Source organism: Monodon monoceros, unplaced genomic scaffold (genome assembly GCF_005190385.1).
Source record: "Monodon monoceros isolate NGI ecotype Baffin Bay Population unplaced genomic scaffold, NGI_Narwhal_1 Super_Scaffold_20, whole genome shotgun sequence".
Classification (NCBI taxonomy): Eukaryota; Metazoa; Chordata; class Mammalia; order Artiodactyla; family Monodontidae; genus Monodon; species Monodon monoceros.
This window is the reverse complement of record NW_021703777.1, coordinates 26,908,818-26,926,780: the sequence shown is the minus strand read 5'-3', so window position 1 is coordinate 26,926,780 and position 17,963 is coordinate 26,908,818. Positions and strand designations below refer to the sequence as shown.

At 40.4% G+C, this 17,963-nt stretch overlaps 1 protein-coding gene across 4 annotated transcripts in view; it reads right to left on the bottom strand.

Annotated features, from left to right (window-relative positions):
* Window positions 1-17,963, bottom strand: part of ARHGAP10 (Rho GTPase activating protein 10) — a 334,513-nt gene that overhangs the window by 105,410 nt on the left and 211,140 nt on the right. For all 4 annotated transcript variants that reach the window (XM_029235052.1, XM_029235053.1, XM_029235054.1 and 1 more), the window contains one exon: window positions 8,206-8,264. In XM_029235052.1, coding sequence (XP_029090885.1) covers window positions 8,206-8,264 — 59 coding nt within the window. The remainder of the gene's footprint in view (window positions 1-8,205; window positions 8,265-17,963) is intronic.

The following is a 17,963-nucleotide window of genomic DNA, read 5'->3' as shown; positions in this document are numbered from 1 at the left end:
TATAATTGGAAGTCTGTACCTTTTGACCCACTTCTCCCACTTTGCCCACCCCCTGGCCTCCCACCTCTGTCAACCATCCATCTGTTCTCTGTACCTATGAACTTGGGTTTTTTGCTTTGGATTTTTTTTTTTAAGAGTCCACAAATAAGTGAAATGATACAGTATTTATCTTTCTCTGCTTGACTTAGGGAATTTTTTTTTTTCAAAACGATAATAGTTTCACCTTCTTGTCATTGTAAAAATTAAATATCTTTTCTGCTAAAATTTTAGGAAACATAGATAAAATAAAAATTCAGTTGAAAAAAACACTAAAAATCTGAAACATATAGAGTTGAGAAAGACCAAGCAATCAGATTACACAGAACTCCTACAAATCAGAAAAGAGAGAGAGAACCCAAAAGGAAAACAGGGAAAAGCATGGAGCAGAAACTTCATGAAAGGGGACAGCCATACCACCAATAAGTGTATGGAAAAAGCACTAAACCTCATTAGTTATCAGAAAGACAGAAATTAAAACCACAATAAAGGATTCCTATACACCCATCAGGATGGCTTTAAGTGAATATTAAGCTTGGGCAAGGACACGAAGAAACTGGAACTGTCATAGAGTAACTGGGTGGGAATAATTAAATGGTACAACCACTCTGGAGAACTGTTAGTTAGGCAGTATCTACTAATGTTGAACACACACATTCCCAACGACCCCAAAATGTCATTCATAGGACCATTCACTAAAGGACACATAGCAGAATGTTCTCGGCAGCAGCACCCTTGGTAACAGTCCAAAACCGAAGCAACTCAAGTGCCCACCAAGAGCAGAACAGGAGGGTGGTGGTATATTCATACCATGGAATACTGTACTGCAATGAGAGTGAACGATCCATTGATTCACTCAACAGGAATGAATCTCACAAGATAAGCAAAAGAAGCCAGACACATTGGTATATTATGTTTGATTCCATTTACAAAAAAGGTCAAATGCAGCAACCCTCACCTGTGGTGTCAGAAGTCAGGAGCGTGCTCACATATCATGGGGGTGGATGGTGACCCTGTGGGTATCAGGAAGGGCTTCTGACAATGTTTTGTTTTGTTTTGTTTGCGGTTCACGGGCCTCTCACTGTTGCGGCCTCTCCCGTTGCGGAGCACAAGCTCCGGATGCGCAGGCTCAGCGGCCATGGCTCACGGGCCCAGCCACTCTGCGGCATGTGGGATCCTCCCGGACCGGGGCACGAACCCGTGTCCCCTGCATTGGCAGGCGGACTCTCAACCACTGCGCCACTAGGGAAGCCCTTTTTTTTTTTTTTTTTTTTTTGACTGCACCACTTGGCTTGTGGGATCTTAGTTCCCCAACCAGGGATCGAACCCAGGCCCTCGGCTGTGAAAGCGCAGTGTCCTAAACACTGGACCACCAGGAAATTCCCCAATGTTCTATTTCTTGATCTGGGGGCCGATTACATGGCTATCTTGACTCTGAAAATTCATTAAGCTGCACACTTATTATTTACACTTATTATTTGTGCACATTTCTGTTATGTTTCAACAAAAAGTTCCTTAAAGTTACTCACACAGTAAATCTCAACCTAAGATAAGCTAGTAATTTTTTAAATTATTTCAGATCCTTTTTCAACAAGATATTGAATATAATTCCCTGTGCTATACAGTAGGTCCTTGTTGTTTATCTATTTTAGATATAGTAGTGTGTATCTCTTACTCCCAAGCTCCTAATTTATTTCCCCCTCCCCTTTCCCTTTTGGTAACCATAAGTTTATTTTCAATGTCTGTGAGTCTATTTCTGTGTTGTAAATAAGTTCATTTGTATCATTTTTTTTAGATTCCACATATAAGTGATATATTGTATTTGTCTTTTTCTTTCTGACTTACTTCACTTAGTATGATAATCTCTAGGTCCATCCACGTTGCTACAAATGGCATTATTTCATTCTTTTCTATGGCTAATATTCCATTGTGTGTGTGTATGTGTGTATACACACACATCTTCTTTACTCATTCATCTGTTGATGGACATTTAGGCTGCTTCCACGTCTTGGCTATTGTAAATAGTGCTGCTATGAACACTGGGGTGCGTATATCTTTTCGAATTAGAGTTTTCATCTTTCCCAGATATATGCCCAGGAGTGGGATTGCTGGATCATATGGTATCTCTATTTTTAGAATCTTAAGGACATTCCATACTGCTCTCTATAGTGGCTACCCTAGTAACTTTTAAATTTAATCATTTCAGAGTTTTCCTTCCTTTTTTGTAATGAGATGTTCAAACAACCTACTTCATTTAATATATAATGGAGGGACTTCCCTGGTGGCGCAGTGGTTAAGAATCCGCCTGCCAATGCAGGGGACATGGGTTCGAGCTCTTCTCCAGGAAGATCCCACATGCCACAGAGCAGCTTAGCTCGTGCACCACAACTACTGAGCCCGTGTTCCTAGAGCCCATGCCCCGCAACGACAAGCCACCGCAACGAGAAGCCCGCGCACCGCAACGAAGAGTAGCCCCCGCTCGCCACAACTAGAGGAAGCCCACGTGCAGCAACAAAGACCCAACGTGGCCAAAAATAAATAAATAAAATTAATTAATTAAAAAAAATATATATATAATGGACATCTCTCCATGCCTTTAAATGCAGTGCACACCATCAATTTTATGAATATTTAGATCGCTCCCAATGTTTGTAAAGTTAAGTTTGCGCCAATTTACACTTCCAGGAGTAGTGTCTGAGAGGGAGGAATGAGATTTTACAACACAGAACACATTGTTGCTAAAGGGAGGGGAGGGAAAAGGCTAGGAAATGAACAGGCACATGATAAAGCAGAACGCAAACAATCAAATCATGCAAAAGACTCTTTGATACAGACTACATTTGTCTTCGAAAATAAAAGTACAGCTATCTAAAGAGTTAGGTGATAAATTACAATCAAGTTTTTAATCGGAGTTGAAACCAACATAATGCCTTACTAAATCAAAGCTGGAGGAAAATGAAAGCAATAAAAATATAATAGCATTTTCAACTCACAGCTTTGATTTTTAAAATGAAATTAAAGCAGGGCCTCTGAAAAAGTCAAAAATTCCAAAGGAAGAAAAGAATAACTGCCTACAATAAGAATTTTGTACATTCAAAGACTGAAAATTTTTGAAAACTTCACCGAAACACTAACTTGTGTGTGTCTTGTCATTAATAATCATTTCCCTCCAAAGAAAACCCAACTTTAATATTTTTTTATTTATTACTTATTGAGAAACACAAGATAGGAAAATAGCTTCCCACCTTCTAAGGATAAGGGCCTTCATTTCTACGTGGAAAATACTAGAATCAGTTTTAAAAATAAAATCAAAACCTTCCACTTGCTTTTTTGAGTCCCTCTCGCACCAGCTCACCCCCATCTCATTTGAAATCATACACACATTCTTTGCCAAGTCTGCTTTTTCCCTTTTCTTCTAAAAAGAAGAATTTGTGTACAGTAAAACTTTTCTTCCATCTTGTTTCATTTTGATATTAATTAATGCTTTGTATTAATGGGCATTTTCATGTGGCTACAACAATAACTTTAAGGTACTCAAAAAGTTTTCTAAGATAAATTACCCTTAGTTGCTTATGCTACGTGCATTTCATTATATTTTAATTGATATAAATTACAAAGAATGCACAGCATAACTTTTTAAAAATCTGAGATACTGAATGAATCATAACACTAAATTCCTGACGAATGCCAGGGACCGGAGTTTACTGTAACAGCAAAAGCATTTTTAATTGTGAAACTACAAATCAGCATCTACAACACTTAATGTCTATCTGCTTATGTTGCTATGCCAGCTAACGGAGCCTGAGAAAGATAGGAGCGTAGCTTACTTGACCTTATCAAAGACACACAGACAGGGAAACTTAAATTTGATATTTAAACGTCATCAGTCAGTAATACTGTAATTTCAGGAAAGCATTAGCAGTAACCATTCAAGCACTTCCCACAGCACACGGGGCTTCAATTACCAGACATCAAGCATCCCAGTCCTTCTGTGGGAGACACTATCTAATACCAGAAATTGACTACAGCAGGCTAAGATAGCTTGATGTCATTAAGCATCCGATTCCTTTAATTTCCAGATTTCTGAGTCCCTCCCCACCAAGACAACATGATTTTGTCTTGTTTCCCCTGCCGGTTTACCAATAAGGATAGAACATTCTGGCTAAGCAAATGCCAGTGCCTTGGATCCTATAATAGTTTTCTTTTTCATCATAAGTGACTAAAGAACTTCGTGATTATGATTTTGCTTCCCAGGTGCCTTGACTACAGGAAGAAAACATACTGAAGACAGCAAGACAAGTGCTCTGGTCTGGGGGACAGAAATCTTTCGTGTGCTGCCATATTAGGCGTCCAGGCTTCAGCTGTCATTCTCAAACCAAGTTTAACGTGAGTCCAGCCCTGAAGCATGGATCCAATTCTTACCAATATGATCCGTCAGAGACTCTGAGCCTGAAAGGCTGAGACACACACCAAGGACTACAACATTCTCAAAGGTAATAAACATCATGCAGTAAGAGATCCAGGTAAATGCCTGCCAGCCTTCCCCAGCTGGGAACGACCTTCTGACTCCTGCGTAAACCAAGCAAGCTGTATTTTCATCTTACAAATTTCTATACTAAAGGCCCATTATATTCTCTTGCAAGATGTATGGTGTGAAATAATAATAAATATACGCATACTGGTCTCTGCACCCGGTTCCTGACGCTGAGCTCCTAAAAGCCTTGTATCTGGGGGTGCTCTGAGAGCCTTTTGTTCTAGTATTTCTAGTTTCTTTTTTTAATTTTTTTTTATTTTTGCGGTGTGAGGGCCTCTCACTGCTGTGGCCTCTCCCGTTGCGGAGCACAGGCTCCGGACGCGCAGGCCCAGCGGCCATGGCTCACGGGCCCAGCCGCTCCGCGGCATGTGGGATCCTCCCGGACCGGGGCACGAACCTGTGTCCCTTGCATTGGCAGGCGGACTCTCAACCACTGCGCCACCAGGGAAGCCCTCTAGTCTCTGATACAGAGCTCCTAGGGCCTCTGTCATTTCCTGAGTGATTGGAATGTCTTACACCAAGCTCCTAAGTCCCCTGGAATTTGGGGGCTGATAAGAACATCTTCTGTTTTAATGAGGTGACTTTTGGTGGGCTTCTAGATGGAGGCTGGTCACAAGAGAGGTTAGAAGCTTGGAATTTTCAGATCTACCCACCATTCTCTGGAGAGGGGAGGGGGCAAGAAAGGGAGCTAACAATCCATCATGGCTACAGGATAAAGCCTTCATAAAAATCCCCCTAGCACAGGGTATGGACTCTAGCAAATTCTCATGTCCAAGGTAGGGGTTACGAGAAAGCTGATTTCTAGCCAGTCAGTCAAAAGTACCAGGGATAACCTGGGACTTGGAACTGGTGTCTTTCATGGGGGGTGCAGTTTTGTAGGACGAGTCCTTAACTTGTGGGATCAGAGGCTAACTCCAGATAAACAGAATCAGACCTGAATCCAACTGCAGGACACGCAGCTGGCATCACAGAATTGGTTGGTGTGGGGAAAACCCACACATTTGGTGACCAGAAGTGCAGTACTATGTGTGTACAGAAGACACACAGGAGTGACTTTCCTAGACAGAGGGTCTCCAGTTCCTTTTAGCAATTTTAAGTTAACTCCCTCAGCTGAAAGGGTTATTTGGACGCTTTCAAAAAAAAGTTTTTTTTTAATGTCTCAATGCATTCACCATTGACCAGTAGGTATTTCTTTTAAGAATGAAAAACAAAAGATGTTTGCCTTCTGTGGTGACAGCAAAGAAAGAAAATTCACATTTGTATCACACACTCCAGAAATTAACTCACAGGTTCTCAACGGAACTCTACAGGAAACAAACTGATGAGAAGAAATGAAGGGACCCAGGAGAAACCTTCAGAACCCTCAGCAGGGAGGGGAGAAAAGACCATCTCAACACCACAGAACAGACTGAAACTACTGCACATGACTGAAAAGAATCAAAATTTAGTTTCCATGCTGGTGTGAGAGGCAGTAACAGAGATGGGTGATGCTTGATCATTTTAGAAGTCAGCTCAGCTAAGACACTGCAGCAAAACAAGGGAATCTCTGCCATCGTTAATGGAAAATGATAGCTTAACTGCAATTCCAAGTTTCCAACATTATTCAAGAGGAGACTAATCCTGGCCACCTGATTTCTGTGACCGTTTTAGTCAACACTGGAAAGGACACATGCAAAGATCAGAGGACCTGCTTCTATACTCTTTCCTGAGAGTGCTCACAAGAGAGCTGAATAAAAAATGAAAGTCTGCACTGGAAATGTTGGCCATGAAAATACACCCATTTAATATACGTACTTTTCCCCATTAAATAAGGTAACTATGGGTCCCATGCCAACCGTAACTCCACTTGGGTGCAAATACCTGCCAATAATTACAGTAGCTACAGTGTTTCTCTGGAACAGGCTTGTTATTCAAATCATTGTGAAGACTCTATGTCAGATCCCAACATAGTCAGGAAGCAGAACACAAGGTACTCGTCTAGGAGGTGATGCTACCCTTCATACTGGCACAATGTCTTCTCCCACAGTGTTGAAAGATAGCCTCAACAACTCTTGAAACTCACCTCCTACCACCACGGACTTAGTAAACACTTGTAAGTTCCTACCTCTTCATCTGGTAGAATATATCGATGTTAGAATTTCAAACACACTGGATTCGGTTACAAGGCGTGATAATGATACTAACCTGTGGTAACTGAAAACTTTATTCCATAATCCCTTTATCTTTCTCCAATTCTCAAAGGATTCTAGATTAAAATTGGCACTCTTCTGCTTTTTCCAGTCTCTGAGGCAAACATGAAACAACTGTTCTCCAATGAGAGTTTAATTTCTCTTCCCCCGGTTTGCCAAAAATGCCACGGGGAAGAATCAAAACAACTAAGCATTTGCTTGAGTTTTTGCCAAGAAATCTTTCCCCCACTTCCTTGATCATACAAACTCCCTTTAAAAAGAAAAAAGAAATCCTCTTCCATGTGAAAACAAAAGTGAACAGAACCATATTTTTGCCTTTTCCAAATGCCTGTTTTATATGTAGAGTCTAACTGGGCCTAACTATTCCTTCTTTCTGCAACCTCCTAGGAAACTTCATGCTGGCTGGAGCAGGGACCTCACAAGAAGATACATTTAAAGCAATGTTCAGGCAGGAGTAACATAGGACCCAAGGGATTGCTCTAAAGTTTTCAACAGATTAAACGATGGAATACATCCAAGGGAAGAAAATAAAAGGAAATGGAGATACAGTTACAACTACTGTCAGTGCACCTGTGAAAACCAATACTGCAGGTTTTAGCCAGTGGAACTGGGGTTTTGAACTTTAAATAAAGATCTCCAAAATCTGGCAAGTTACTTAACATGTCTCCACCTTCCTTTCCTTAACTATTAAATACCTAACACCAGAATATTTTGGAAGACTCAGATGATTTAACACCAAGTGTCGAATAGAAAAAGTGAGTGTGTACAACAGAGAGTGTAAGAGAGTATATCAGAGAGAGAAAACAAGAAAGCTTGAAATGAGCATGACTCACAAAAAATTTAATCACAAATTAAAATGCTACCAACTATAAGCCTTTCTCATTTAACATTTTATCACATAGAATTCACCCTCTACCAAATATTGTGTGGGCTTCCGGTATGAGCTCACAATATTCCTTCTGCCGGCAATTTCCATCTCAATATCCTTCTACGTGAAGTCATTTCCAACATGCGAATCTCTCCGAATCTGCTAATCTCCCCAACCTTCTGTAGGTTAAATACTCCTGTGCTCCCATCGTACTGTGCTCATGTCATTATTATATACATTATGGTCCAGGGGGAGGTGTGTGTGCCCCAATACTTGCTAAAGAATTGGCTCCTGGGGGCAGAAATCCTTTCATGCCTCTATATATTCATTATATACCAGTGAGTAGTGCACAGTAGGACATAAATACATGTCTGTGAGTGAATGAATGAATGAATGAATAAATATATTAATTGTCCCTTTTTTCATCTTCTAAAGGGGGGGGGCAAACACCTCCTCAAGTGATTTCCATTTTTAACACAGATTACAATAACATAAAGATAAATTTTTCATGTGGAAATTTCAGTTTGTACACACTGTCAATCACAAAACTGTTTCTATCACCTAGATGTAATACGTACTGGCTGGAACAATGAAGTCTCCGTGTAATTCATAGGTCATCAGTGGCTCTGGAAGACTCCTGTATTAAAAGGACAGCTTAGAATCACCAAATACAAATAGGTCACATCTTTTTGCATTCATTTTTTATAAAAGGATATTAAATATGTCATGCATTTCTTAATGTACAAAACTTCCCTAGGAAATACTTTTACATATCAAAGAAGATACATCATTCAAATGGATTCCTTTATTAAGTGTTACCTGCACCACGCACTGTCCAAGCTTAAGTAGTCACAAATCTCTATCAGATCTAAGCACACAGTATTTCATATTTAATCTTGGAAAGTACCTTTATAAACATCTGATTTCATGTATAAAACTCCCTTCCACATACTAACTTATTTAAAGTCAAATATTCTATCCAACCAAATATAAACATATAATTTTGAAAATCACCTCTAGGATATTAACTGGATGCCACAAAAAAAATATGGAAAAGATTAAACAAATTTAAAGAAATCAAGTCCTCTTTTTTTTTTTTTTTAAGATTTTTTTGATGTGGACCATTTTTAAAGTCTTTATTGAATTTGTTATAATACTGTTTCTATGTTTTGTTTTGTTTTTGTTTTTGTTTTTGTTTTGGCCACGAGGCATGTGGGATCTTAGCTCCCCGACCAGGTATCGAACCCACACCCCCTGCACTGGAAGGTGAATTCTTAACCACTGGACCACCAGGTAAGTCCCTCCAGTCCTCTTCTCTTACATCTCTATTATAAAAATATGATATCCAATATTGATGTATGCCTATGAAATAACAGAGAAATGAAATAAAATTGATGACAACTTAAAAAACACCCATATCATTTTAATTTTCTACAAACAGATTACATAAATGGTAGATTTTTATCCTGTGGTCAACAGAATGTTACAGTTCAATCAACATTTATACATATCTTAAATTTTAAAACACCAGATCTCCAGACTCTATAAACACCTAAAGAACACTAAGACAAGTTATCAATCTGTACAGCCCTTCTGGAGGGCAATCTGGCAAGACAAAAGATAAAAACTTTTAAAAGGTTTAAATCACGTAGCCCAGAAACTCCTCTTCAAATGCTTAAAAAAAAAAGACATCAAAGATACACACACAAAAAAATTTTAAACATATGCAAAAGCCCCCAAAAAATGCCAGGGATAAAGAAGGTCATTTCATATTGATAAAGAGGTCAATTCATCAAGAAGACATAATAATCCTAAATGGTTGTTTGTTTTTTTTAACAATCCTAAATGTTAGTGGGTCTAATAACAGGATCTTCAAAATCCAGGAAGCAAAAATGGATGGAACTGCAAGGAGAAATAGACAAATCCACAAATATGGCCAGAGACTTAAATACCTCTGTGTCTCAATAACTGAGAGAACGAGCAGACAAAATCAGTTAGGACAGAGAAGATTTGACCAAAGCTATCAACCAACTTCACCTGACTGGTACGTCCATCACCTAAATGAAACGCCATCCAAAAGCAACAGAAGACACATTCTTTCCCAGTGCGTATGAAGCATTTATCAAGATAAAGATATCCTGGACCATGAAACTAATCTCCATAAATTTAAAAAGGTTCAATTTATACAGGGTTTTTCTCTGATTACAGTAAAAATTAAATTAGAAATCAATAACAGAGATATCTAGAAAACCTCAAAGAAAGGAATATCAGGAAGTACTCTGAATTGAAACAAAAATGAAAATACAACATATCAGAGTTTAAGGGATGTTGGTAAAGCAGTATTTGGTGGTAAATTTATACCACTAAGTACCTATGTTAGAAAAAAGAAAGGTCTTCAACTTCCTACCTTAAACAGCCAAAAAGAAAGTAAATTAAACCCAAAATAAGCAGAAAACCAGAAACAAAGATCAGAGCAGAAATCAATTAAACAGAAAACAAACAAACAGAAACAGAGAAAATAAATAAATCCAAAAACCGGTTCTTCGAAATAATCAATAAAGTTGGTAAGTCTAGCCATAATAATTAGGAAATAAAAGAAAACACAAATCACCAATCAGAAATAATAGAGGTGACTGAAGAATCACTCCAGGTTCTAAAGTATTACAAAGAAAATAAAATATTATGAAAATATTCATGCCCACAAATTCAACAGTTTAGATGAAATGGACAAATGTCTCAAAAGACACAAACTACTAAGTCTCACTCCAAAAGAAATAGGTAACCTGAGAAACAGGTAACCCATATCAATTAGAGCAAATGAATTTGTAGTTAAAAATCCTGCCAATAAGAAAGCTCTAGGCCCAAATGACTCACTGATAAATTCTATCAAACAGTTAAAAAAGAAATAATACCAATTCTATGCAAATCCTTCCAGAAAATAGAAGAGGGAATATTTTCTAACTCATTCTTTGATGTCAGCATTTACCTTAGTACCAAAATTAAATACATTATAAGAAAACTACAGACTGGTATTACTCATGAATGTAGATGCAGCTATTCTAAATAAAACGTTAGCAACTGGAATTCAACAAGATAAATAAAAGGATAATACATCATGACCAAGCTGGGTTTATCACAGAAATGTAACTGCCTTAATATTAAATTAAAATCAATGCAACTCACCATACTAGCAAACAACAGACAATTCAGTGGAGAAAGGACAGTTTTTCCCACAAATGGTACTGAAACAACTGGACATCCACATTCAAAAGTGAACTTGGATCCATATTCTATATCTTACACAACGACTAACTTAAAATAGATCATAGATCTAAGTGTAAAACCTAAAACTATAAAACTTCTAGAAGAAAACATAAAATCTTTGTGACTTTGGATTAGGCAAAAGCACAATCCATAAAGTACAGTCCATAAAAACTAGTAAATTCAACTTCATCAAAATTTTTAAATGCTCTTTGCAAGGCACTTTTAAGGGAATGAAAATACAAGCCAGGAAGCCAGGAAGAAAACATCTGCAAAGCACATTATCTAAAGACTTGTATCCGAAATATCAAGATTTGGCAAGGATGTAAAGGAAATGGAACTCTTGTACATCGTAAGTGGAAATGTAATGAAAAACAACCACTTTGGAAAAAAGTTTTGTCCGTTTCCCCAAAAGTTAAACGTACAGCTATCGTACAATCCAGGCGTTATACTCTTAGGATTTACCCAAGAGGAATGAAAGCCTACGTTCACTCAAAGATTTGCACACAAAGGTTTTTAGTAGCTTTATTTATAATAGCCAAAAGCTATAAACAACCCAAGTATTTATTAACAGGTAAATGGATAAAACAGAAATTTGTGGTGTATCCATAAAATGGAACACTAGTTAGCATTGAGAAGGAATGAACTATTGGTCCCTGCTACAACACAGGTGAATCTGTAATTATGCTGAGTGAAAGAACCCAGATTTTAAAAAGTACATGCTACGTTATTCCATTTATATGAAATTATAGGAAGGCCAAATTAATGTATAATGACAGAAAGCAGACCAGTGGTTTGCCCAGGGATGAGGGAATGAGAAGAGAAAAGTGAGAGACAGGGAGTTCAAAGGGGCTTGAGGAAACTCTGGGGGTGATGGGAGGGTTCAGCCACTTGATTTTGGTGATGGCTTCACAGATGTACACACACATCAAACTTATCAAAATGTATACTATAAATATATGCAGTTTATTGTACGTCAGTTACACGTCAATAAAACTTCAACAAAATGGAAAAACAAATTTACAGATTATGTTCCCTACATACAATTTTTTATTGAATAAATTTCACTTGGAACATTGGATGAGTTTAAGGTGTACAGCCTATTATTTTGATACATTTATATATTGTGATATCACCGATGTGCCAATATTTATCACATTACATAATTATAGTGTACTATTACTGTCTACATTCATTATACTGCACCTTAGATCTCTAGGGTCTATTTACTACTCATTACAAGTTTGTACCCTTATACACCATCAATCTTATCCCTCCACCATCCCCTAGTAGCCACCATTTTATCTTACATACAGCGTTTGATGCTGCAGGACACACACGGACACACACATGTGTGCGCATGCGCATGAAATGACAGCTGTAGAGGCCGACACTAAAACTTAAAAGCACTAGTGAAGAAAAAACTGTTCTTTTATTTCCTCTCTCCCTCCCCTTCATCCCCTTCACTCTCATTTAGAAAAGAAAAATAAAATGAATTACACCACAGACTAAATAAAGAAAAAGAAGAGGCAATCAGAAGGAAACCTTTGGTTTTGTTTCACAACTCGAACAAGCAGGAAGTAGCGATGAAGGAAAATGCTAATCTGTCAGAGAATGAAAGTTAAAGGGCTTCGAAAAGCAAGAGGGAAAAATGAGAACACTCAGAAACCCCATAGAGAGCATTTCTTTTCCAATAAAAATGAATTTGTATCTAGGTATCTTCTACATGCTACTTATATCACTGCTGTATGTCTAGCCAGGCAATGCAGCATAAAAAAATAAGTATTAAGTATTGTTAATGTTGGGGAAGCAGTAATAAAAATGACAAGTTCCCCATACAAGATTCATTATATTGAGTCATCATACCTGTCGGCTTCTAACCCAACATGAGCTACCTCTCAACGGGCTCTGTCTAGGGGTATAAAGCATAATATTTACTAGGGTGGCATTTTCTTCCCCAAAAGTCCCATTCTCATTTCCAGGCTTAGAAGTTTCTTCCAGGTAAAATCATTTTACTACAAACCTCACAAAATAGCTCATCTCTCCCCTGACAATGGGAAAATGCTGAAATGAACACATGACCGGAAATCAAAATTATGGTCGGAACAGATGGGAAATCAACCAGAGGGCTGGAACCCAACCCTCGTTTTAGTTTAAAAAAAAAAAAAAAAACTTCGCCTCAAGTCAGAAGAAGAAAACGGGAGATGCCATACATGTGTCTATTGCACATCTTTTTCTATCTCCCAGACCCTGGAGGCTTTGCTCATTTTAGTTTAGTGTTTGTTGGGGGACGGAGGGGGGATGGGGATGTTTGGCTATTTCCCTTCTTCTATTTTCAACCTCCGATCCAACATTTGCAGCGAAAAGAATTCAAGGGCAACAGCTTCTTTGGTGAGAAAAGCTATATTCAGCTTCGTGTCATTGTGCCATAAGTGACCCAGGCAGGCTGGCTCCAGAGCCCATGCTCCAAACCATCACACTGTATTACCTCTTGTGCTAAAAGAAACACCCTTGCTTGACCGTAACCAGGTAGCCAAAATGAAGGTAAATAAAAACCTCAGTTTTCTCCTCTTTGGTGCATCACAAGAAAACTTATTAATTAAATCCTAATTACTGCATCTTCAGTTGCTAAAAATAACATAGAGGAAGGGAGCAGCAACCTAACTTTCAAATCTCCCAAGGCATCTGCCATTTTATGATAATCACTTTATCACCTTCAGGCAGCCTGTGTATATTGTTAGGAGTGAAGTTATACAATAATAGCATCTCCTAATGTTCTTCTGTAGGCAATGCTTGCTTAAAAGTGAAATTCAATAGGATGAATCAATGTAAAGAGAAGAAAACAGAAAAAGTAACACAAGACCAGAGACAAGAAGGAACTAACTTCAGAGAGTATCAAGAACCAGAAAGAGGGCTTCCCTGGTGGCGCAGTGGTTGAGAGTCCGCCTGCCGATGCAGGGGACACGGGTTCGTGCCCCGGTCCGGGAAGGTCCCATATGCCGTGGAGCGGCTGGGCCCGTGAGCCATGGCGGCTGAGCCTGCGCGTCCGGAGCCTGTGCTCCGCAACGGCAGAGGCCACAACAGTGAGAGGCCCGCGTACCGCAAGAAAAAAAAAAAAAAAAAGAACCAGAAAGAAACTGTATGTATTGCAGAAAAAGATCCTCTAGTTTATTAAACTAATTCCCCCAACAAGGGAAGAAAGAATCACGTGAAGCAGGAAAAAACACACATGCAATTTACTACAAAAGAAGTGGATTTTTGCCCTTAGCTTCCAACCAATAACCAAATCATTTTGAACTGTACTAGGCATAAGCTTACCAAACAGTAAACTGGGTTTAAAGCTACCTCCTGGCAAAGCACCATCCTCTGCTGGTCAGATTAATATAGGAAATTTATTTTACTTTTATATCCTTCACCCATTCTGTCCTTCATCCGTCTAATACAGGCTTTCTCAACCTCAGCACTACTGACATTTTGGACATCTGGGGACAGGGGAGGGCCGTCTCGCGCACTGCAGATGTTCAGCAGTCCATCCCTGGTCTCCACGCATTAGATGCCAGCAGCATCCCTCTTCAGGAATCCTGCCAACCAAAAATGTCTCCAAATATTGCCAAAGAGCCCTGGAGTAGGGCTGGAGAGTACCAAAATCACCCCCAGTTTAGAACCTCTGCTCTCATATTTGAGTGACAGAGTTAGCTCTAGATGCTGAGACACTGCAATGACCAAAACCACATAAGATGTAAATATCATCAGGAAGTGTACACTCCAATCCCAGGGTTGGGGCTAATGAGATATTTTACCATAATCCTCATCTAAACCAGTTAGTCACTACCAGTAGCAAACTAAACATAAGCACATAGATTTAGTCTTCATTTTACCCCCTTCTAGAACAGGGATAATAATAAGGTCGTCCCTCCGCATAAGCAGGGGATTGGTTCCAGGACCCACTTTGGACATCAAAATCTGCAGCTCAAGTTCTACAGTCTGGCCTCAGTTTCCACAGATTCAACCAACTTTGGACCGTAAACATCCTACACCATCCGCGGTTGGTTGAATGTGGGACCAACCTGAGGATACAGAGGACTGGCTGTACTTAAAAGGTTAAGAAAAAAAATCTCAAACAGTGGCTAAAAACATCTTCTTTGGCAGTTGAGGAAGATGGCGGAAGAGTAAGACGCAGAGATCACCTTCCTCCCCACAGATACATCAGAAATACATCTACACGTGGAACAACTCCTACAGAACACCTACTGAACGCTGGCAGAAGCCCTCAGACCTCCCAAAAGGCAAGAAACTCGCCACGTACCTGGGTAGGGCAAAAGAAAAAACAGAGACAAAAGGATAGGGACGGGACCTGCACCAGTGGGAGGGAGCCGTGAAGGAGGAAAGGTTTCCACACACTAGGAAGCCCCTTCGCGGGCGGAGACTGCGGGTGGCGGAGCGAGAAAGCTTCGGAGCCGCGGAGGAGAGAACAGCAACAGGGGTGCGGAGGGCAAAGCGGGAAGATTCCGGCACAGAAGATCGGTGCCGACCGGCACTCACCAGCCCGAGAGGCTTGTCTGCTCACCCGCCGGGGCGGGCGGGGCTGGGAGCTGAGGCTCGGGCTTCGGGTCGGAGCACAGGGAGAGGACTGGCGGCGTGAACACAGCCTGAAGGGGTTAGTGCGCCACGGCTAGCCGGGAGGGAGTACGGGGAAAAGGCTGGACCTGCTGAAGAGGCAAGAGACTTTTTCTTGCCTCTTTGTTTCCTGGTGCGCGAGGAGAGGGGATTAACAGCGCCGCTTAAAGGAGCTCCAGAGACGGGCACGGACCCCAGAGACGGGCATGAGACGCTAAGACTGCTGCTGCCGCCACCAAGAAGCCTGTGTGCGAGCACAGGTCACTATCCACACCTCCCCTCCCAGGAGCCTGTGCAGCCCGCCCCTGCCAGGGTCCCATGATCCAGGGACAACTTCCCCGGGAGAACGTGCGGCGTGCCTCAGGCTGGTGCAACGTCACGCCGGCCTCTGCCGCCGCAGGCTCGCCCTGCATCCGTACCCCTCCCTCCCCCCGACCTGAGTGAGCCAGAGCCCCCCAATCAGCGGCTCCTTTAACCCCGTCCTGTCTGGGCGTGAAGAGACGCCCTCAGGCGACCTGCACGCAAAGGCGGGGCCAAATCCAAAGCTGAACCTCGGGAGCTGTGAGAACACAGAGGAGAAAGGGAAATCTCTCCCAGCAGCCTCAGGAGGAGCAGATTAAAGCTCCACAATCAACCTGATGTACCTGCATCTCTGGAATACCTGAAGAGACAACGAATCATCCCAAATTGAGGAGGTGGACTTTGGGAGACATGATATTTTTCCCTTTTTCTCTTTTTGTCAGTGTGTATGTGTACGTTCTGTGTGTTATTTTGTCTGTATAGCTTTGCTTTCACCATTTTTCCTAGGGTTCTGTCCATCCGTTTTTTTTTTTTACTTTAAAAAAATTTTTAATAATTATTTTTATTTTAATAACTTTATTTTATTTTATCATACTTTATTTTATTTTATTTTATCGTCTTTCTTTCTTTCTACTTTTTCTCCCTTTTATTCTGAGCCGTGTGGATGAAAGGCTCTTGGTGCTCCAGCCAGGAGTCAGGGCTGTGCCTCTGAGGTGGGAGAGCAGAATTCAGGACACTGGCCCACAAGAGACCTCCCAGCTCCACGTAATATCAAATGGCGAAAATCTCCCAGAGATCTCCATCTCAACACCAACACCCAGCTTCACTCAACGACCAGCAAGCTACAGTGCTGGACACCCTATGCCAAACAACTAGCAAGACAGGAACGCAACCCCACCCACTAGCAGAGAGGCTGCCTAAAATCATAAGGCTGCCTAAAATCATAAGGCCACAGACACCCCAAACATGCCACCACACGTGGACCTGCCCACCAGAAAGACAAGATCCAGCCTCATCCACCAGAACACAGGCACTAGTCCCCACCACCAGGAAGCCTACACAACACACTGAACCAACCTTAGCCACTGGGGACAGGCACCAAAAACAACGGGAACTACGAATGTGCAGCCTGCAAAAAGGAGACCCCAAACACAGTAAGATAAGGAAAATGAGAAGACAGAAAAACACACAGCAGATGAAGGAGCAAGGTAAAAACCCACCAGACCAAACAAATGAAGAGGAAATAGGCAGTCTACCTGAAAAAGAAATCAGAATAATGATAGTAAAGATGATCCCAAGTCTTGGAAATAGAATAGAGAAAATGCAAGAAACATTTAACAAGGACCTAGAAGAACTAAAGAGGAAACAAGCAATGATGAACAATACAATAAATGAAATTAAAAATACTCTAGAAGGGATCAGTAGCAGAATAACTGAGGCAGAAGAATGGATAAGTGACCTGGAAGATAAAATAGTGGAAATAACTACTGCAGAGCAGAATAAACAAAAAAGAGTGAAAAGAACTGAGGACAGTCTCAGAGACCTCTGGGACAACATTAAACCCACCAACATTCGAATTATAGGGGCCCCATAAGAAGAAGAGAAAAAGAAAGGGACTGAGAAAATATTTGAAGAGATTATAGTCGAAAACTTCCCTAATATGGGAAAGGAAATAGTTAATCAAGTCCAGGAAGCACAGAGAGTCCTATACAGGATAAATCCAAGGAGAAACATGCCAAGACACATATTAATCAAACTACCAAAATTAAATACAAAGAAAACATATGAAAAGCAGCAAGGAAAAAAAACGAATAACACACAAGGGAATCCCCATAAGGTTAACAGCTGATCTTTCAGCAGAAACTTTGCAAGCCAAAAGGGAGTGGCAGGACATATTTAAAGTGATGAAGGAGAAAAACCTACAACCAAGATTACTCTACCCAGCAAGGATCTCATTCAGATTTGATGGAGAAATTAAAACCTTTACAGACAAGCAAAAGCTGAGAGAGTTCAGCACCGCCAAACCAGCTTTACAACAAATGCCAAAGGAACTTCTCTAGGATGAGACACAAAAGAAGGAAAAGACCTACAATAACAAACCCAAAACAATTAAGAAAGTGGGAATAGGAACATACATATTGAAAACTACCTTAAATGT